Source organism: Schistocerca gregaria, chromosome 10 (assembly GCF_023897955.1).
Source record: "Schistocerca gregaria isolate iqSchGreg1 chromosome 10, iqSchGreg1.2, whole genome shotgun sequence".
Taxonomy (NCBI): Eukaryota; Metazoa; Arthropoda; class Insecta; order Orthoptera; family Acrididae; genus Schistocerca; species Schistocerca gregaria.
Window position 1 is genome coordinate 189,650,526 of NC_064929.1, and position 17,412 is coordinate 189,667,937.

General features: G+C 43.5%; 1 protein-coding gene across 1 annotated transcript in view; it reads left to right on the forward strand.

The window, feature by feature from the left end:
* LOC126293576 (short neuropeptide F) overlaps positions 1–17,031 on the forward strand; it is a 518,100-nt gene extending 501,069 nt beyond the window's left edge. The window contains exons 4-5 of the mRNA XM_049986850.1: positions 8,491–8,595; positions 16,655–17,031. Of these exons, the coding sequence (XP_049842807.1) occupies positions 8,491–8,595; positions 16,655–16,693 (144 nt within the window). The 3' untranslated portion in view covers positions 16,694–17,031. The remainder of the gene's footprint in view (positions 1–8,490; positions 8,596–16,654) is intronic.
* Positions 17,032–17,412: the final 381 nt, after the last annotated feature.

A 17,412-nucleotide genomic window follows, 5' to 3' on the forward strand; every position in this document is an offset into this window, starting at 1 on the left:
GTGCTTCTTTCTTTGCAGACAGCGGTGACAAACGGCAACGTTTGTGGCAAGACAAAATTAACTTCCGCAACTTCGATGCGTAGGAGTAGTAGTGTGTGTGTGTGCGTCAAAGGTGAGGGACAGCTAATTAGCGAAGCATCACGGCTGGCCATCACTCATCGCAGTGGGCGGACTCGGAGTAAAGTGCCACGAATGCATTCCCCACCTGCAGGTGACGGGGCGCTTTCACACCGCAAAACCTTCCACGTAGTCTGCGAAAAACGTGGGCGAAACTGGGCCACAGTTTAATGTGGTCCTACCCGCAGCATGGAGGAGCAGAAAGCAGCGGATACGGTAAGAGCACGGGCTAATCACCTGCGCGAGACGCCCTGCTTGAATCCGCAGAACAGAACAGGTAGTTGGAATTGTGGAAAGAGGCCAAACCGGAGCTGTCAGTTACACTCAAATACATATAACTTTATTTAGTTCTCCAAGCAATACAGCAAAATTTTTTGAACTTAGTTATCGGCTGAATAGGCCACACTATCTTATGCCTTAAGGGCACAACCACTTAAATTTAAAAATGGTTGAAAGCCATTAACTTAAAATTCAGACTCAAAACGGGCAGAAGGCCTCACGTAAGTAAGTTCTATAACATGACTGAAGTCCCAACAAATCTAATACTTAAAAAGCAAAGAAGTTTAATTTAAAGACGGCTGAAGGCCCATGATTTAAGACTGCAGGTAAAATTAATTTAAAAAAAACACACACACACACACACACACACACAAGGCAGAAGGCCTAATCTTCAATTAGGCTGAAAGCCCCACACAGTCTGATACTTGAAAAACAAGAACTTTAATTTAAAAACGGCTGAAGGCTGATTACTTAAAAGAACTAAAATAATTTTTAGTAGGCAGAAGGCCCAAAGCTTTATAAAAAAAAAAAAATATTTTAAATGAAGCTGTAGGCCCAAAAATTGCAAAACTTGACAAATAACGAACTTTCAGTTTTAAAGCGGCTGAAGGCCCATTATTTAAAACCCAACTAAAAGCATACAAATTCAAACCATCAGCTATGAGCCATAAAAATCCAGTACAGCCAGCGGCGCTCAGAAGTTTCCGGGGGTCGGTCTGCACTTGAAAATAAACATTCGCTTAGCGGAGATAGGTGGTCGGCTCAACTGTATCCGATCCGCCAGCAACCCACCAAGAGACAGTCAACGGACCCACCGACAAAACGACTTGCTTTCCACCCGACCAGTACACAAGAAACTCCAAGGCAAAACGTAAAAGGCGTAGCCGCCCACAACCAAATATGCATAAGCTGTCAAAACTACACACGCGTATTGGGCAGGTGAGGAAAGAACACTGCCTGAAATTTACGTCAGCGGCCAGGGCAGGTAACGGGAACGCTAATGGCCACATGGCAGAAAATTCCGCTGGTGCACTTGCACTTGAAATAACCAAAAATCAGTTTAACTACACCGGATGGTGGCCAAACCTTCGCCAACTCGAATACTCGCTGTTGCTCACGGGAATACCCCCAACAGCCAACCAGGGAAACCAGCATCACAGTGTGAACAGTCTGGCTTCGGTAATTAAATCACCACTCAACTTTGATGTCTTGGGTCGGTGAGCCACGGACCCCGTAGCAATCGGAACAGCTCCCACACACTCCGACACTGCGAAGAGACCGCCAGCGGGCCCGGTGCACTGCACCGCGCGGAGATTTCCTGGCTGATCTACACCAACCGACCGACTCCTCAGAACCAGTACGCCGACAACATTTAAAATGACTTATCAGTCAAAATCGCACAAACTACACACAGTTTCACGAACGCTTGCACGAAGAACTAGACAGTGCTAACGGCAGTGACTGTACAATAACAAGGACGAAGCCAGATACAATTCGTCCAACGAGACGACCGACCGACGGTCAACCAAGGTCGTCCCCACTCAAAACCTGTGTGTCGGCAATCGTCGGGCAAGCGATGGCTATCCTCACCTTCCTGACCCTGCAGGCCCCGCTGGTGCTACGTCGCGACTGCGCCAACCGATCAACTGCTACACATCAGCACGGAGACAGAACTAAAATAACTGGCCAGTCGACATCACAGGCTACACGCAATATCACAAACACTTGGACGAAGAACGCGACCGATGGTAAAAACAGTGACTATGCAGTGGCGAGAACGAATCACGAGTTTGCACACACATCTCCAAACCATAGACGATCGGCGAGCAATCACGTCGACGACCAACCGACGATCAACCAGGACCGTCCCTATTGAAACCACGTGTGCCGGCAACGGTCGGGCGAGTCGTGGCTATCCGAACCTCACTACCGCTCCTACCCGACCGAACTCCTGCCGCGTCCCAACCGTCCGACTGCTAGGTCCGAACCCCGCTGCTGGCGCGTTGCAACTCACTGCCAGATTTGAACTAACTCCAAACACACGACAACCGGGGAGTAATAGCAGTCAGCAAAGATAATACGCCAGGGTTTATATAGGTAAACGCCGCTGCTGCCTCTCAAGGGCAGGCAAGGTGACAACTCGGTGACACCAGTAATTGAAATGTACATAACGAAGTGGTGGTACAGTGAAAACAAGATGTCAAATGAGATATGACACGAAACCGAGCCACACACGGCTTACTGGGTTCCGACTAAGGTTTTTGAGAAATTTGCCTTACTTCTTAGGAAAAAGGAGTAATTAGTAACCCACTGTCATAAACAGGGCGGGCCAAAACATTGTGGCGACCTGCATATCTGGAGATCTGATTTTGGAAGGTAATACAGTATCCTCTCGGCATGCCATGGATTTGACAAGTCCTTTGTGCGTTCCAGGATGTAAATAACACCAGACGTGACGAGACAGACAGCTCACACAGTTTCTGTCGAGCCGGGGCCGTATGGCGTCTTACGTGGCTTCCACTGACTTCATGTCAAGAAGTTTTGGTGGCTGAGACATCAAAACGAGTTCGTTTCGTGATCCTAAAACACAGACAGTTGTCTTCCTTCCCAACACACCATCTGTGTAGACCAGATGTGGTTCAAGTTGAAAAAAGTAGTATCGGAGGCGATTGAGGCATTTATACCGAATAAATTAATAACAGATGGTAGTGATAGTCCATTGTACACAAAATAGATTCAAGAAAATTCAGGAATACAGTAACGCAAGTTGCTTAGGAATGAAATAAATAGGAAGTGCAAGAAACTTAAGGCGAAATGATTGCATGAAAAATGTGAAGAAATCGAAAAAGAAATGGTTGTCAGAAGGAGTGATTGAGCATATAGAAAAGTCCGAACAACCTTCCGTGAAAATAAAGGTGAGAATTGGTATTATTAATAGTGCAATGGGAATTCTACTGTTAAATGCAAAAGAGAAAGCGGACAGGTGGGAAGAGTACATTGAAGGCCTTTGTGAGGGGGAGGACTTGTATAATGACAGAAGAAATAGAAGTCGACAGGGCAGACATAGAATAAGAATTTAAAGGAGCGCTGTAAAACTTAAGACCAAGTAAGCCAGAAGGAACTTCTAAAATCAGTGGAAAACAGAATGTGTGAGTCTGAGGATATTCAATCTAATATTAGGGAAACATCATCCACAAAATTCCAAAGATGCAAGATCCGGCGAGAAAGAATTACCGCATTATCACCTTAGCAGCTCATGCATCCATGTTGCTGATAAGAATAATATACAAAAGAATGGAAAAGAAAATTGAGAATGAGTCAGATAACGATCAGTTTGGCTTTAGGAAAGGTAAAGGCACTAGAGAGACAGTTCTGACACTGCGGTTAATAATACACTACTGGTCATTAAAATTGCTACACCACTAAGATGATGTGCTATAGACGCGACATTTAACCGACAGGAAGAAGATGCTGTGATCTGCAAACGATTAGCTTTTCAGAACATTCACACAAGGTTGGCGCCGGTGGCGACACCTACAATAGGCTGACGTGAGGAAAGTTTCCAACCGATTTCTCATACACAAACAGCAGTTGACCGGCGTTGCCTGGTGAAACGTTGTTGTGATGCTTCGTCTAAGGAGGAGAAATGCGTACCATCACTTTTCCGACTTCGATAAAGGTCGGATTGTAGCCTATCGAGATTGCGGTTTATCTTATCACGACATTGCTGCTCGCGTTGGTCGAGATCCAATGACTGTTAGCAGAATATGGAATCCCTGGGTTCAGTAGGGTAACACGGAACGCCGTGCTGGATCCGAACGGCCTCGTATCACTAGCAGTCGAGATGACAGGGATCTTATCCGCATGGCTGTTACCGATCGTGCAGCCACGACTCGATCCCTGAGTCAACAGATGGGGACGTTGGCAAGACAACATACATCTGCACGAACAGTTCGACGACGTTTGCAGCAGCATGGACTATCAGCTCGGAGACCACGGCTACGGTTACCCTTGACGCTGCATCACAGATAGGAGCGCCTGCGATGGTGTACTCAACGACGAACCTAGGTGCACGAATGGCAAAACGTCATTTTTTCGGATGAATCCAGGTTCTGTTTACAGCATCATGCTGGTCGCATCCGTTTTTGGCGCACATTGGAAGCGTGTATTCGTCATCGCCATTCTGGCGTATCACCTGGCGTGATGATATGGGGTGGCATTGCTTACTCGTCGCGGTCACCTCTTGTTTGCATTGACGGCACTTTGAATAGTGGACGTTACATTTCAGATGTCTTACGACCCGTGGCTCTACCCTTCGTTCGATCCCTGCGGAACTCTACATTTCAGCAGGATATTGTACGACCGCATATTGCAGGTCCTGTACGGGCCTTTCTGGATACAGAAAATGTTCGACTGCTGCCCTGACCAGCACATTCTCCGGATCTGTCACTAATTGAAAACGTCTGGTCAGTGGTGACAAAGCACTTGCCTCGTCACAATACGCCACAATACGCCAGTCACTACTCTTGATGAACTGTGGTATCGTGTTGAAGCTGCATGGGCAGCTGTGCCTGTACACACCATTCAAGCTCTGTTTGACTCAATGCCCAGACGTATAGAGGCCGTTATTACGGCCAGAGGGGGATGTTCTAGATACTGATTTCTCAGGATCTGTGCACCCGAATTGCGTGAAAATGTAATCACCGTAGTAGTAGAAATAAGACTGAAGAAAAATCAAGATACGTTCTTAGGATTTGTCAATCCGGAAAATGTCAATGTCAAATGATGCAAGACGTTCGAAATTCTGAGAAAAACGAGGATAAGCTGTAGGGACAGACCGGTAATGTACAATATGCACAAGAGACAAGGGGAACAATAACAGTAGACGACCAAGGACGAAGTGCTATGATTAAAAACGGTGTAAGACAGGAATGTAGTCTTTCGCCCCTATTGTTCGATCTGTTCATCAAGGAAGCAATGACGAAAATAATAAAATGGCTCAAGAGATTATAGTCAAGGTTAAAGGATATCAGTTACAAGATTTCCTGGTGGCATTGCTATTTTCAGTGCAAGTAATGAAGAATTACAAGATTTTTGAAAGGAATGAACAGTCTACTGAGCACAGAATATGGAGTAAGAACAAATCGAAGAAAGACGACAGAAATAAAAAATAACAGAACAGCGAGAAACTTACCTTCAGAATTTAAGTATTTCTGCTACCTAGGCCACAATATAACCCATGACGGATGGAGCAAAGAGGACAGCTTTAATAATGGTAATAAAGGTCACTTTCCCCTCTAGTGTTGTAATTATGGACACTACTCTTCTTCTCAAACTGTCACGGATGTCATTAGCAAATATGTGTATCATAATGGAGCAGATAAAAGGCCTAGCTCCTTGAAGACGTACCTACATGACATCTGAGGGTGAACACCACATATTATTCCCACTGCTCACTTTTGTGCAATCAGTACATTCTTCATAAGTGATAAGGTACCCCAGAAAATTATTCCGTAATACATTTTGAAGTGTAAATATGCAAAATATTTCAGGAGGTGCATTCATTTGTTTCCAAGACTAGCAATTGCACGAAGAACACAACTATCTGAAATAAACTGTTTGAGAAGCTCAGTGATATGTTTCTTCCAGTTCAAATTTTCATCAACAAGTACACACAAAAATCTGAAGTATTTTACTCTATTTACTGACTCATGCTCGTGTGCTACATCAATTGTTGGTATGACAGTTTGTTGTGCAGAACTGAATACAGTGGGTTTTTTGGAGAACCATTTAATAATTCATTAAAAAATATTGTTTACTATTTCTTCTGCTACGTACTCTCTAGTGGAGTTTATTATAACGCTAGAGTGGTGTGCAGTATGTATGTTTTACTGGATGAATGTTAAGTGGAAGTTAGTCACATGTACAGGGTGCTCCATTGATCGTGGCCGGGCCAAATATCTCACGAAGTAAGCGTCAAACGAAATAACTACAAAGAACGAAACTCGTCTAGCTACAAGGGGGAATCCAGATGGCGCTATGGTTGGCCCGCTAGATGGCGCTGCTATAGGTCAAACGGATATCAACTGCGTTTTTTTTTAAATAGAAACCCCCATTTTTTGCTACATATTCGTGTAGTACGTAAGGAAATATGAATATGTTTTAGTTGGACCACTTTCTTCACCTTGAGATAGATGGTGCTGTAATACTCACAAACATATGTTTCACAATTTTAGACGAACAGTTGGTAACAGGTAGGTTTTTTAAATTAAAATAAGTAACGTAGGTACTTTTGAACATTTTATTTCGGTTCTTCCAATGTGATACATGTACCTTTGTGAACTTATAATTTCTGAGAACGCATGCTGTTACAGCGTGATTACCTGTAAATACCACATTAATGCAATAAATGCTCAAAATGATGTCCGTCAACCTCAATGCATTTGGCATTCCTCTCAACAGCGAGTAGGTCGCCTTCCGTAATGTTCGCACATACATTGACAATGCGCTGACGCATGTTGTCAGGCGTTGTCGGTGGATCACGATAGTAAATATCCTTCAACTTTGCCACAGAAAGAAATCCGGGGAAGTCAGATCCAGTGAGCGTGCGGGCCATGGTATGGTGCTTCGACGACCAATCCACCTGTCATGAAATATGCTATTCAATACCGCTTCAACCGCACGCGAGCTATGTGTCGGACATCCATAATGTTGGAAGTACATCGCCATTCTGTCATGCAGCGAAACATCTTGTAGTAACATCGGTAGAACATTACGTTCAGGAAATCATTGTACCATTTAGATTGCCATCGATAAAATGGGGGCCAATTATCCTTCCTCCCATAATGCCTCACCATACATTAACCCGCCAAGGTCGCTGATGTTCCACTTGTCGCAGCCATCGTGGATTTTCCGTTGCCCAACAGTGCACATTATGCCGGTTTACGTTACCGCTGTTGGCGAATGACGCTTCATCACTAAATAGAACGCGTGCAAAAAATCTGTCATCGTCCCGTAATTTCTCTTGTGCTCAGTGCCAGAACTGTACACGACGTTCAACGTCGTCGCTATGCAATTCCTGGTGCACAGAAATATGGTACGGGTGCAATCGATGTTGATGTAGCATTCTCAACACCGAAATTTTTGAGATCCCGATTCTCGCGCAGTTTGTCTGCTACTGATGTGCGGATTAGCCGCAACAGCAGCTAAAATGCCTACTTGGACATAATCTTTTGTTGCAGGTCGTTTCCTTAAATAATGTAACTATCTGGCTAACGGTCCAGACACTTGGATGATGTCGTCCAGGATACCCAGCAGCATACATAGCACACCCTCGTTGGACATTTTGATCACAATAGCCATTCATCAACACGATATCGACCTTTTCCGCAGTTGGTAAAAGGTCCATTTTAACACTGGTAATATCACGAAGCAAATACCGTCCGCACTGGCGAAATGTTAGGTTATACCACGTACTTATACGTTTGTGACTATTACAGCGCCATCCATGACAAAGTGAAAAATGTTGTCCAACTAAAACATTCATATTTCTTTACGTATTACACGAATATGTAATAAAAAATGGGGGTTCCTATTTTAAAAAACGCAGTTGATATCCGTTTGACCCATAGGAGCGCCATCTAGCGGGCAAACCGTAGCGCCATCTGGATTCCCCCTTCAAGCTAGACGAGGTTCGTTCTTTGTAGTTTTTTCCTTCGATGCTTTTCGTGAGATATTTGGCCCGCTCACTATCAATGGACTACCCTATATAAGGAATAGGGTTGGACCCAAAATTGAACCCTGAGGGGCCATCTTTGTGATTTCTCCTAGTCAATAAAATTTTCTACCCTTCCGGCATTGTTTCAGTTATTCAGCACCTTTTCATCATATTTAAGTTTGATTCAAACCAGTTGAATTGGACATTACATGCGACTGCGCCTGCAATAGGCATATGAATGTTAGTGACAACAATTTTGTGACACTACTGTGTGCTGTTGTGTTGAGGCCGGAGCTGCAGCGACACTCTGGTCTTACACAGAGATCGCCTATCCCTAGGCCTATATAATTTCATCATGTGCCCTCGTGGTGTTGCAGGCACCCTCCGCCGCCGCAGGTTCCGGACAGGACTCGCTGGCCGTGGCTGCGCGCTCTCCATCCCTCCGCCTACGCTTCGGACGTCGCTCTGATCCTCTGCTCTCCGTAAGTACCTGCTGCACATCAGACACATCACAAAGATATTGGTCACGCAAATCACGCCGAAATTTCACACTTATTTGAGAAACAGACAGTAATGTGTTGTCTGTGGGAGTGAAAAGTTTTTCGGAAGTGTGATCTGGAAGGAGTGACATAGGGGTCAGTTTTGGGCTCACTATTGCCCTCCTTATATGAAATATCCCGTCGGTTTTGTCTTCCTAGGAATATCTATGGCGACGATCGACTTAAAAAACAGACCTGATGGTATCAATACTGCCATATCCGAGATGAATGAGCATCTGTTTTCGGCGGTCAGGTGGATTAAGGCCTGGACTTAAATCAAATATGAAGAAGTCACAAATAATTTTAGTGCACCAGTAATAATTAATTAAGTAATGCAAGGTTACCGACAGTGGTGTCCACATCTATACTCTGCAAACCTCCGTGAGGTGCATGACAGAGGGTATGTCCCACTTTACAAGTTATTAGGGTTTCTTCCCGTTGCATTCACGTACGGAGCGCCGGAAGAATGAATGTTTGAATGCCTCTTGCGTACAGTAGTTATTCTAATCTTATCCTCACGACCCCTATGTGAGCAATACGCGCAGGGGATTGTAGTGTATTTCTAGAGTCATCACTTAAAGCCGGTCCTTGTAACTTTGTTAATAGACTTTCTAGGCGTAGAGTCTTCCAGTTCAGTTCCTTCTGTATCTTCGTGACGCTCTCCGACGGATTAAACAAATGTGTGAGCATTCGTGCTGACCTTCTCTGTATACGTTCAACATCCTCTATGGGTCACACACACACGACTTATATTCTAGGATGGGTTTTTTGTAAGGAATCTCTTTCGTAGACTGATCCCCTACTATTCTTCCAATAAACCGAAATCTTCCACCTGCTTTACCCACGACTGAGCGTGTGTGTTCATTCCATTTCATATCCCTTCAAACTGCTACACCCAGATATTTGTATGAGTTTCCTGATCCCAGCAGTGACTCATTGATATTACAGTAACAGGATAATAAGTATTTCCTTCATTTGAAGTGCACAGTTTTGCATTTCTGAACATTTCGAACAAGTTACCAATCTTTGCACCACTTTGAAATCTTTTCAAGATCTGACTAAATATTTATGCAGCTTCTTTCAGACAGCACTTCATTATAGACATATGAATCATCTGGAAGAAGCATGATGTTACTATTAATATTGCCTACAAGGTCGTTAATATACAGCACGAAGGTTTCCAACACACTTCCCTAGGATACATCCGAAGTTACATCTGGATTTGACGATGACTCTCCGTCCAAGACAGCATGCTGCGTCTTCCCTACGGAAAAGTCCTCAATCCAGTCACAAATTTCGCTTAGTACCCCACATGATCGTACTCTAGACAATAGGCGTAGATGCGGTACTGAGTCAAATAATTTTTGGAAATCAAGAAATACTGCTTCTAGCTGACTGCCTTGATCCAAAGCTTTTAGTATGCCATGTGAATAAAATGCGAGATCGGCGTTTTCGGATCCGTACTGGTTGGCATTGAAGTAATCATGCTGTCCAAGACACCTCATTATATTTGAACTCAGAATATGTTCTAAGATTCTGCAGCAAATCGATGTCAAGGATGCTGGACGGGAGTTTTGTTGATTACTTCTAGTACCTTCTTGTAGACGGGTTTTACCTCTGGTTTTTTCCAAGAACTGGGTACGGTTTTTTATTTAATGAAACTATGGTATATGATGTGCAGCTACTCTTATGTTCTGAGGTAATTTGCTCTGTATTCACGTCTCTGCAACTTGTACTTACACCTTACACTACTCTCTGGTATTTGCTACGCAAATCTCCACCTTTTCTGTAGCTTGGGGTTCTTGACACAGCGATTTTATTTCATAAGGACGGGTCGACTCTAATTACATGCTCACTGGTTCTACATGGAAGCTAAAACTCTATTCAGTTCAAAAAAGGAACGGATAACGCTAACTATACCTCGTACGAACCCGTTCAGCAAAGAGGGCGGTGGCCTTTCATGACCGTAAGTAAGCTACAACTGACTTTTGTTCCCTTAGTACTTTAACTATTCCTCCTACAGTCTCTTACTTCATCCTTCAAATTATTCTTTTAAGCGAGGGTGAACACAACTTCCATTGAATGAGGGTAGGTAGTGGTAATTTAGTTACATCCATACTAAAAGGTGATTCCTTGTAATTATTTACTTTTATTATTCTGAAAACAGCTTTCACTATGCGGTTGTATAATATAGATTCCTGGATGGTAAAAACATCTAGAGTAGTATTGACTCTCGGTGTTGGAGTCAGATTTCAAATAATGAAAACAGCTCCGATTTTTTCTTTATCTGAACCGTACGAACAATAGAAAACTGCGGTCACATTACAGGATATGGGCATGGATTAACATCATAACCGTTCAGCGTAGCAGTACGCAATGTAATATTGACACATAAACACATAAAAACTATAGGAGTGGGGGGGCGGGGGGTGGATAGAAGTTGAGTTGTTGGTAATCGCACTAACTGCGCCAGCCTACACCGTCGCTAAACGGAGCGAAACAGAGATTCCTGAGTACGCTTTATACTATCACGATGGGTGACCGTACCTGATATTGTTCTCACAAAGTAAGATGGTTTGCATTGACTCATCAAATAAAATATAACGCGCTTTGAAATGTGAAATACATTAACGAAATTACTGTCCACTACTTCATGCCAAGGGACTGAAACAAACTACTTGAACAGCCTTGGGCAAGTAAAACACAGTGGCGGGAACATATGGAGTCCATAGTCACAAAGACATCTCACCAAAGATTATGAAATTATTACGTAAAACATGGCTGAGGGCCATGAAAATCGTTATAACAAACAGCAAAAGGTCGAGCAACATCCGATTACTCTCGATTTAGGTGCCCCATGAACTATTCCTAAGCACATGGACGGATCTCACTTTCAAGGGAACAAAAATTCGAAAGAAAATTCTCACAACAGGTGTCTCAAATTTCTCAGATTCACTTTTGGAAAACATTAAAACAATTTAACAGACTCCGATTCCTTTCATTGACTTAGTACATATTTCACAGGCACACGTGGCGAGCACTTTAGTCACAAACAAACGGCCCAAAAGGTCATAAAATAACTGTTAAAAATACTCTGTCCCGGCTTTTATTTACTTTAGCAAACATTCAACATTATTAAACACCCGCGAAGACTGTAATTTCTACTCGTCAGTTGGCGCGAACGCATGCTCGTGCCCACTACAAGAAACTTACATAAGATTCAGCTTTATCCCACAAAAACTATAGCTTAAATCCAACAGTTTCACGAATTCACTCAGACAGACAAATTTCACCCTCAGTTACTCACAAAATAGAGTGCAGAGCCGATGTGCCACACTCAGCCTCAATATCCACAAACACAATTTTGCCTGTTGGTCTACACCATCAAAATTATGACAGTAAAATTGTCTTCTGACACTCCTCTGACTACATTCACCATAGACGATACATTGTGAACGTTATCAACAGCGGTACAAGTAATTTTAAAAAATTTTCTCGCCATACCGGCAAGAGGTCCACAAAAGCGTCTCCGCCGGCTGCGGTGGTCTCGCGGTTCTAGGCGCGCAGTCCGGAACCGTGCGACTGCTACGGTCGCAGGTTCGAATCCTGCCTCGGGCGTGGATGTGTGTGATGTCCTTAGGTTAGTTAGGTTTAAGTAGTTCTAAGTTCTAGGGGACTGATGACCACAGCAGTTGAGTCCCATAGTGCTCAGAGCCATTTGAAAAGCGTCTCCACCTCAGGTCAGCCCGTCCGACAGTGTCCCAGCGTGACGAAATTCGGAGACAAGTTTTACTTTGGCAAACCCACTACCCTTCAACTACACTGCAGCGCCAAAGGCACTGGTATAGGCGTGCGTATTCAAATACAGAGATATGTAAACAAGCCGAAAACTGGGCTGCGGACGGCAACACCTTTATAAGAAAAGTGTCTGGCGCTGTTGTTAGGTCGGTTACTGCTGCTACAGTGGCAGGTTATAAAGACTTAAGTGACTTTTTACGTGGCGCTACTGTCGGCGTAAGAGCGTTAGGACTCAACATCTCATCGCTAAGTGGGAATTTTCCCTTACGACCATTTCACGAGTGTACAGGGAATATCAGGAATCCGGTAAAACATCAAATCTCCGATATCGCTGCACTCAGAAAAAGATCCAGTAAGAGTGGAACCAACGACGACTCGAGAGAATCGTTCAACGTGACAGAAATGCAACCCTTCCGAAAATTGCTACAAATTTCAATGCTGGGCCATCAACAAGTATCAGCGGGCGAACCATTCAACGAAACATCATCGATATGGGCTTTCAGAGTCGAAGACCCACTCATGTACCCTTGATGACTGCACGACACAACGTTTTACGTCTCACCTGGATCTTTTAACACCGACGTTGGACTGTTGATGAATGGAGCATGTTGCCTGGTCGGACGAGTCACGTTTCAAATTGTATCGAGCGAATAGACGTGTACGGTTATGGATACAACGTCACGAATCCATGAGCCCTGCATGTCAGCAGGTGACTGTTCAAGCTGGTGGAGCCTTTGTAGAGGTGGGCGTGTGCAGTTGGATTGATATGCGAGGCCTGATACGTCTAGAAACGACTCTGACAGGCGACACGTGGGTAAGCGTCCTGTCCGATCACCTGAATCCATTCATGTCCATTGCGTTTTCCGACGGGCTTGGGAAATTCCAGCAGAACAATGTGACACCCCATGCGTCCCGAATTTCTACAGAGGGGCTTCGGGAACACTCTTCAGTGTTTAAATATTTCCGCTGGCCACCCAACTCCCCATATATGATCATTATTGAGCATATCTGGGTTACCTTGCAACGTGTTGTTCAACAGAGATCTGCATCCCTCATAATCGTACGGATTTATAGAAAACGCTGCAGGATTCATAGTGTAAATTCTCTCCAGCACTAGTCAGACATTAGTCAAGTCCGTGGGACGTCGTGTTGAGGCACTTCTGCGTGCTCGCGGGGGCCCGACACGATATTAGGCAGGTGTACCGGTTTCTTTGGCTCTTCAGTGTAAAATACAACATGCGCAGAATAAGAGTAGATCTCAGAACAATAGGAATAATAAACTGCATAAAAACTCAAATTTAACCACCAGCAACGAGAAGATATTGAATTTTTATGCGCAGATATGTCAGAATATACGATTACTCTCCGAGCAATTGACGTATGTTTGGTAAGAGAGGAAACGAAGCAAATAATAGGATTACAGAACAAATTTCAGCACATTACGGCCGTTATCTGCGTCTTGTTGTATGCTGCACAAGTGTGGTGGAGGGTACTTTATGTACCATTATCATTTCACCCTTTACGTGTTCCAGTTGCGAATGGTTCGTGGAAGAATGATCATTGGTAAGTGTCCGTATAGGCTAGAATCTCTCTAATTGTACCAGCATGGTCTTTCCGCGATATATACGTAGTAGGAAGGAATACATTGCTGAGTCTTCCAGGAACGTTATGCTCTTGGAATTTTAACTGTAAATCCTACCAGGATCCACAATGCGTCTCTTGCAGCGTCTGCCACTGCGGTTGGCTGAGCACCTGCGTCACGCTTTCTTGTTTACTAAATCAACCTGTAACAAAACGTGTCGCTCTTCTTTGGATCTTCTCTATTTCTTCTATAGGTCCTATACGTGCGGATCCAACACAGAAGAGCAATGTTCGTGTATTGATCGAACGAGGCTTTCGTAAGAAACGTCCATCGCAGGTGGACTGCACTTACAGATGATTCTCTGAATGACTCGTAATCTCACGCGTGCCTTTCCTACGATTCATTTTATCTTGGTGTTCCTCTCCTACATATTCAATCGATTTGACTGTTTCCAGCATCCCTCTAATCGTACAATATAGGATCTATCCTCCGACTGATTTACAATACGTCACATTAGTTCAGGGTTAGTTGTTAATCCCTGCACCAAGCGTCGATACGCTGCTGGTTTTCCTGCATTTCACTAGTTTCCTAGCCTCTTAGCTTCTCTGTATACAAACCAACTCTCCGGAACAGCTTTAAGAAGCTTCCGATATCGATTAGGTCATTTATATCTATTGTCAAAAAACATTTACCCATTACACACCCAGTGGCTTTGTCGTCTCGTTGTTGGTAGCTATATGTACTTTTTTTTAAAATTCTTTATTGTTACTGTTGTAGTCAATAGAAGAAAATTAAATTTCTTGTAATAACGTCACTGACAAAGCATCAGAGAGTGGCTTACGTGGAAACGTAATACATGTTGTCCCCTTACACCATCTATAGATGTTGCACTGTATACTGTCTTCTTCATACCATACTGTAATATTAGGTGTAAAGGTGTGGATGTACATTTGTAGGTTTCCTATTCCATGTGTAGATTGCATACTGTAGATGTAGATTTTATATAGTAGTTGTAGATTTTATATAGTAGTTGGACATTTTATATAGTAGTTGTTGATTTTATATTGCCGATGCAGGTTTTACATTCCAGTTTAAGACTGAAAATGTAGATTTCAGATTGTAGATACAGATATACATGGTGTTCCAAAACGATCCCGACATATATGTAATGTAGTGGCGAGTGAGAATTTGTACCAAGGCCAGGAATCGAACCCAGGTCCTCCGCTTCCTAGGCTTACTAGGCAGATGTTTTAGCCATTAAACCACCTTGACCCAGCGGTTCACACAACTGGACGGATTACCCTGGCATGCTGCTTCCCTCGATCCAAATTCTCATTGCCGCCCCGGCTTGCTTCAATTTCCCCTTAGCTTAGTGGCTCTGCATAGTAAGTGGAGGACCCGGGTACGATTCCTGGCCTTGGTACAATTTTGCACTCGGCAATTTAGTCTATATACCATAAAATCATATCTGCATGAGACCAGTGAAGTCTCTGAAATTCTGTCATTTCATTTTATAAGATACCGATAAACTTTGAGGGGGCTGTAGAAGGCGTCTTGAGGAACAGACTGAGAATGGGAACCTGTGTCTGGAAACATCCTCCAACTGTGCTTCAGGGCGTCGAATATACAGGCGTCACTGGCCGCCCCTTCGGCAGCAAATGTAACATTGTTTGCTGATGGACTGCAGATGGAACATCTCGCAATGTTGTTTGTTATACAGTGATCGCGACCGCGGCCATGATCATCAGTGGAGAAGATGGAGCTAATTGCTGCGTAACTGGCCTTTTCCAAGTAAATGAGATGCTCTATTGCTTCAGCGGATGACATTTTCGGCCATAGGGTTCCCTCCTCAGTTAATTTTTTTCTGCAGAGCGAATTCGAGATTTTAGATGATTTCAGGATAATGTACTGCAGATCGAAACCCATGTCCAAAACCGTCATCCACCGCGACAACAGAGCATTGCAATATTAGGAGACGAGGCCTTTCTATGGAGCAGCTAGCTGATGGCGGTCGTGGCAATGATGCTCGATCACAGAATAACAAACAACATTGCGAGACGTTCCGCTTATGGTCTGTCATCGCACGAAGTCACGTTTGCTGCCGAAGGGGTGGCCTATCGGCAGGCGCCAGCTCATACAGTTTTGACACACTGTACGAAATTCGTCGGTAACATGCTATTAAATAGATTTTAGATAGAGGAGTAGATTTCATATTGTGTATGTGAAATTCATGGTGTAGATTTCAGATTGTTGATAGAGATATGGAAACAGGTGTAATGTAGTAGATATAAATGTAGGTTTCATATTGTGTATGTAGATTTCATATAACGAGTTACAGACTGCAGATGTAGTTTTCAAATTGTAGATATAAATATAGAAATCCATACCAGGTTGTGGATTCAGATGCAGATGTAGATGCAGGCTACAGACTGTAGATGTAGAGTGGGCCAAAATGGATTACCTATACCACATTTGTCAACTTGAGTCTTACACATCACTAGTAAACTCGATGTAAACCTCATGTTTTCCCCCCTACTTCGTTTCTGAAAACGTATGAATCGTCTGTTTCTTTTGTTTTCCTGTGGGAAGCCTCTACTGAACAACCTGTTTCGTTTGTTTCAGAACCAGCTGGGCGCTCCAGAGAGTCCAGTGGAGAACTGAAGGTCCTGAATACCGCCGCTAACGACCATAGCTACTCTCTGACCCACGTCCAACGTAACTGCTGTAGAAATCTCTCCGTTTGTTTTGCGTCCCACCAGAAACCACTGTGCGGATAGTATTTTAAAACCAGAACTTCTCTTTCAACACGCTCAACAATAGCGTCTGTGAAATACGCTCCGATCCAACCACGGTGGCCCGTTTCCCTTAGAGAATCATTATACTTCAATGTAAAATACAAAACTTACTATTAATGCTACTTCTGAATACGAAGCTGTCATTGTATTTGCTGTAGCAGTGTAAAAAAAAGTCTGTTAAATAAACATCCCAGAAAAAAGTCATCACTTTCTGTAATTCGTGTCTGACCAGATTTCTTCTCTATGTGTCACGTCGCACACTGCATTCCACTTGCTTTTTTTGATCCTCTTGATTGCTGCTTAAAACTGCTTTGCTAGTAAGTAGCTTAATAACAATGTAAGAAATGCAATGAATTGCAAAATACATGTAGAAGCTGTGTACCATGAATTTCCAAGACTTTCATTTTAGCTGGATCACAAGAATCCTTCCCTTCGTAATTTCCTCACTCCTAACTTGTCTCAGAATGACACACATGAACCAGGCAACACAACCGTGACAAGAAAGGATACAAAAAGCAGTTTTACAAAAATTAAGTCTACTTAAAGCACATAAAAATCGTAAATTTGTAGTGTCTGCTTCTCTGT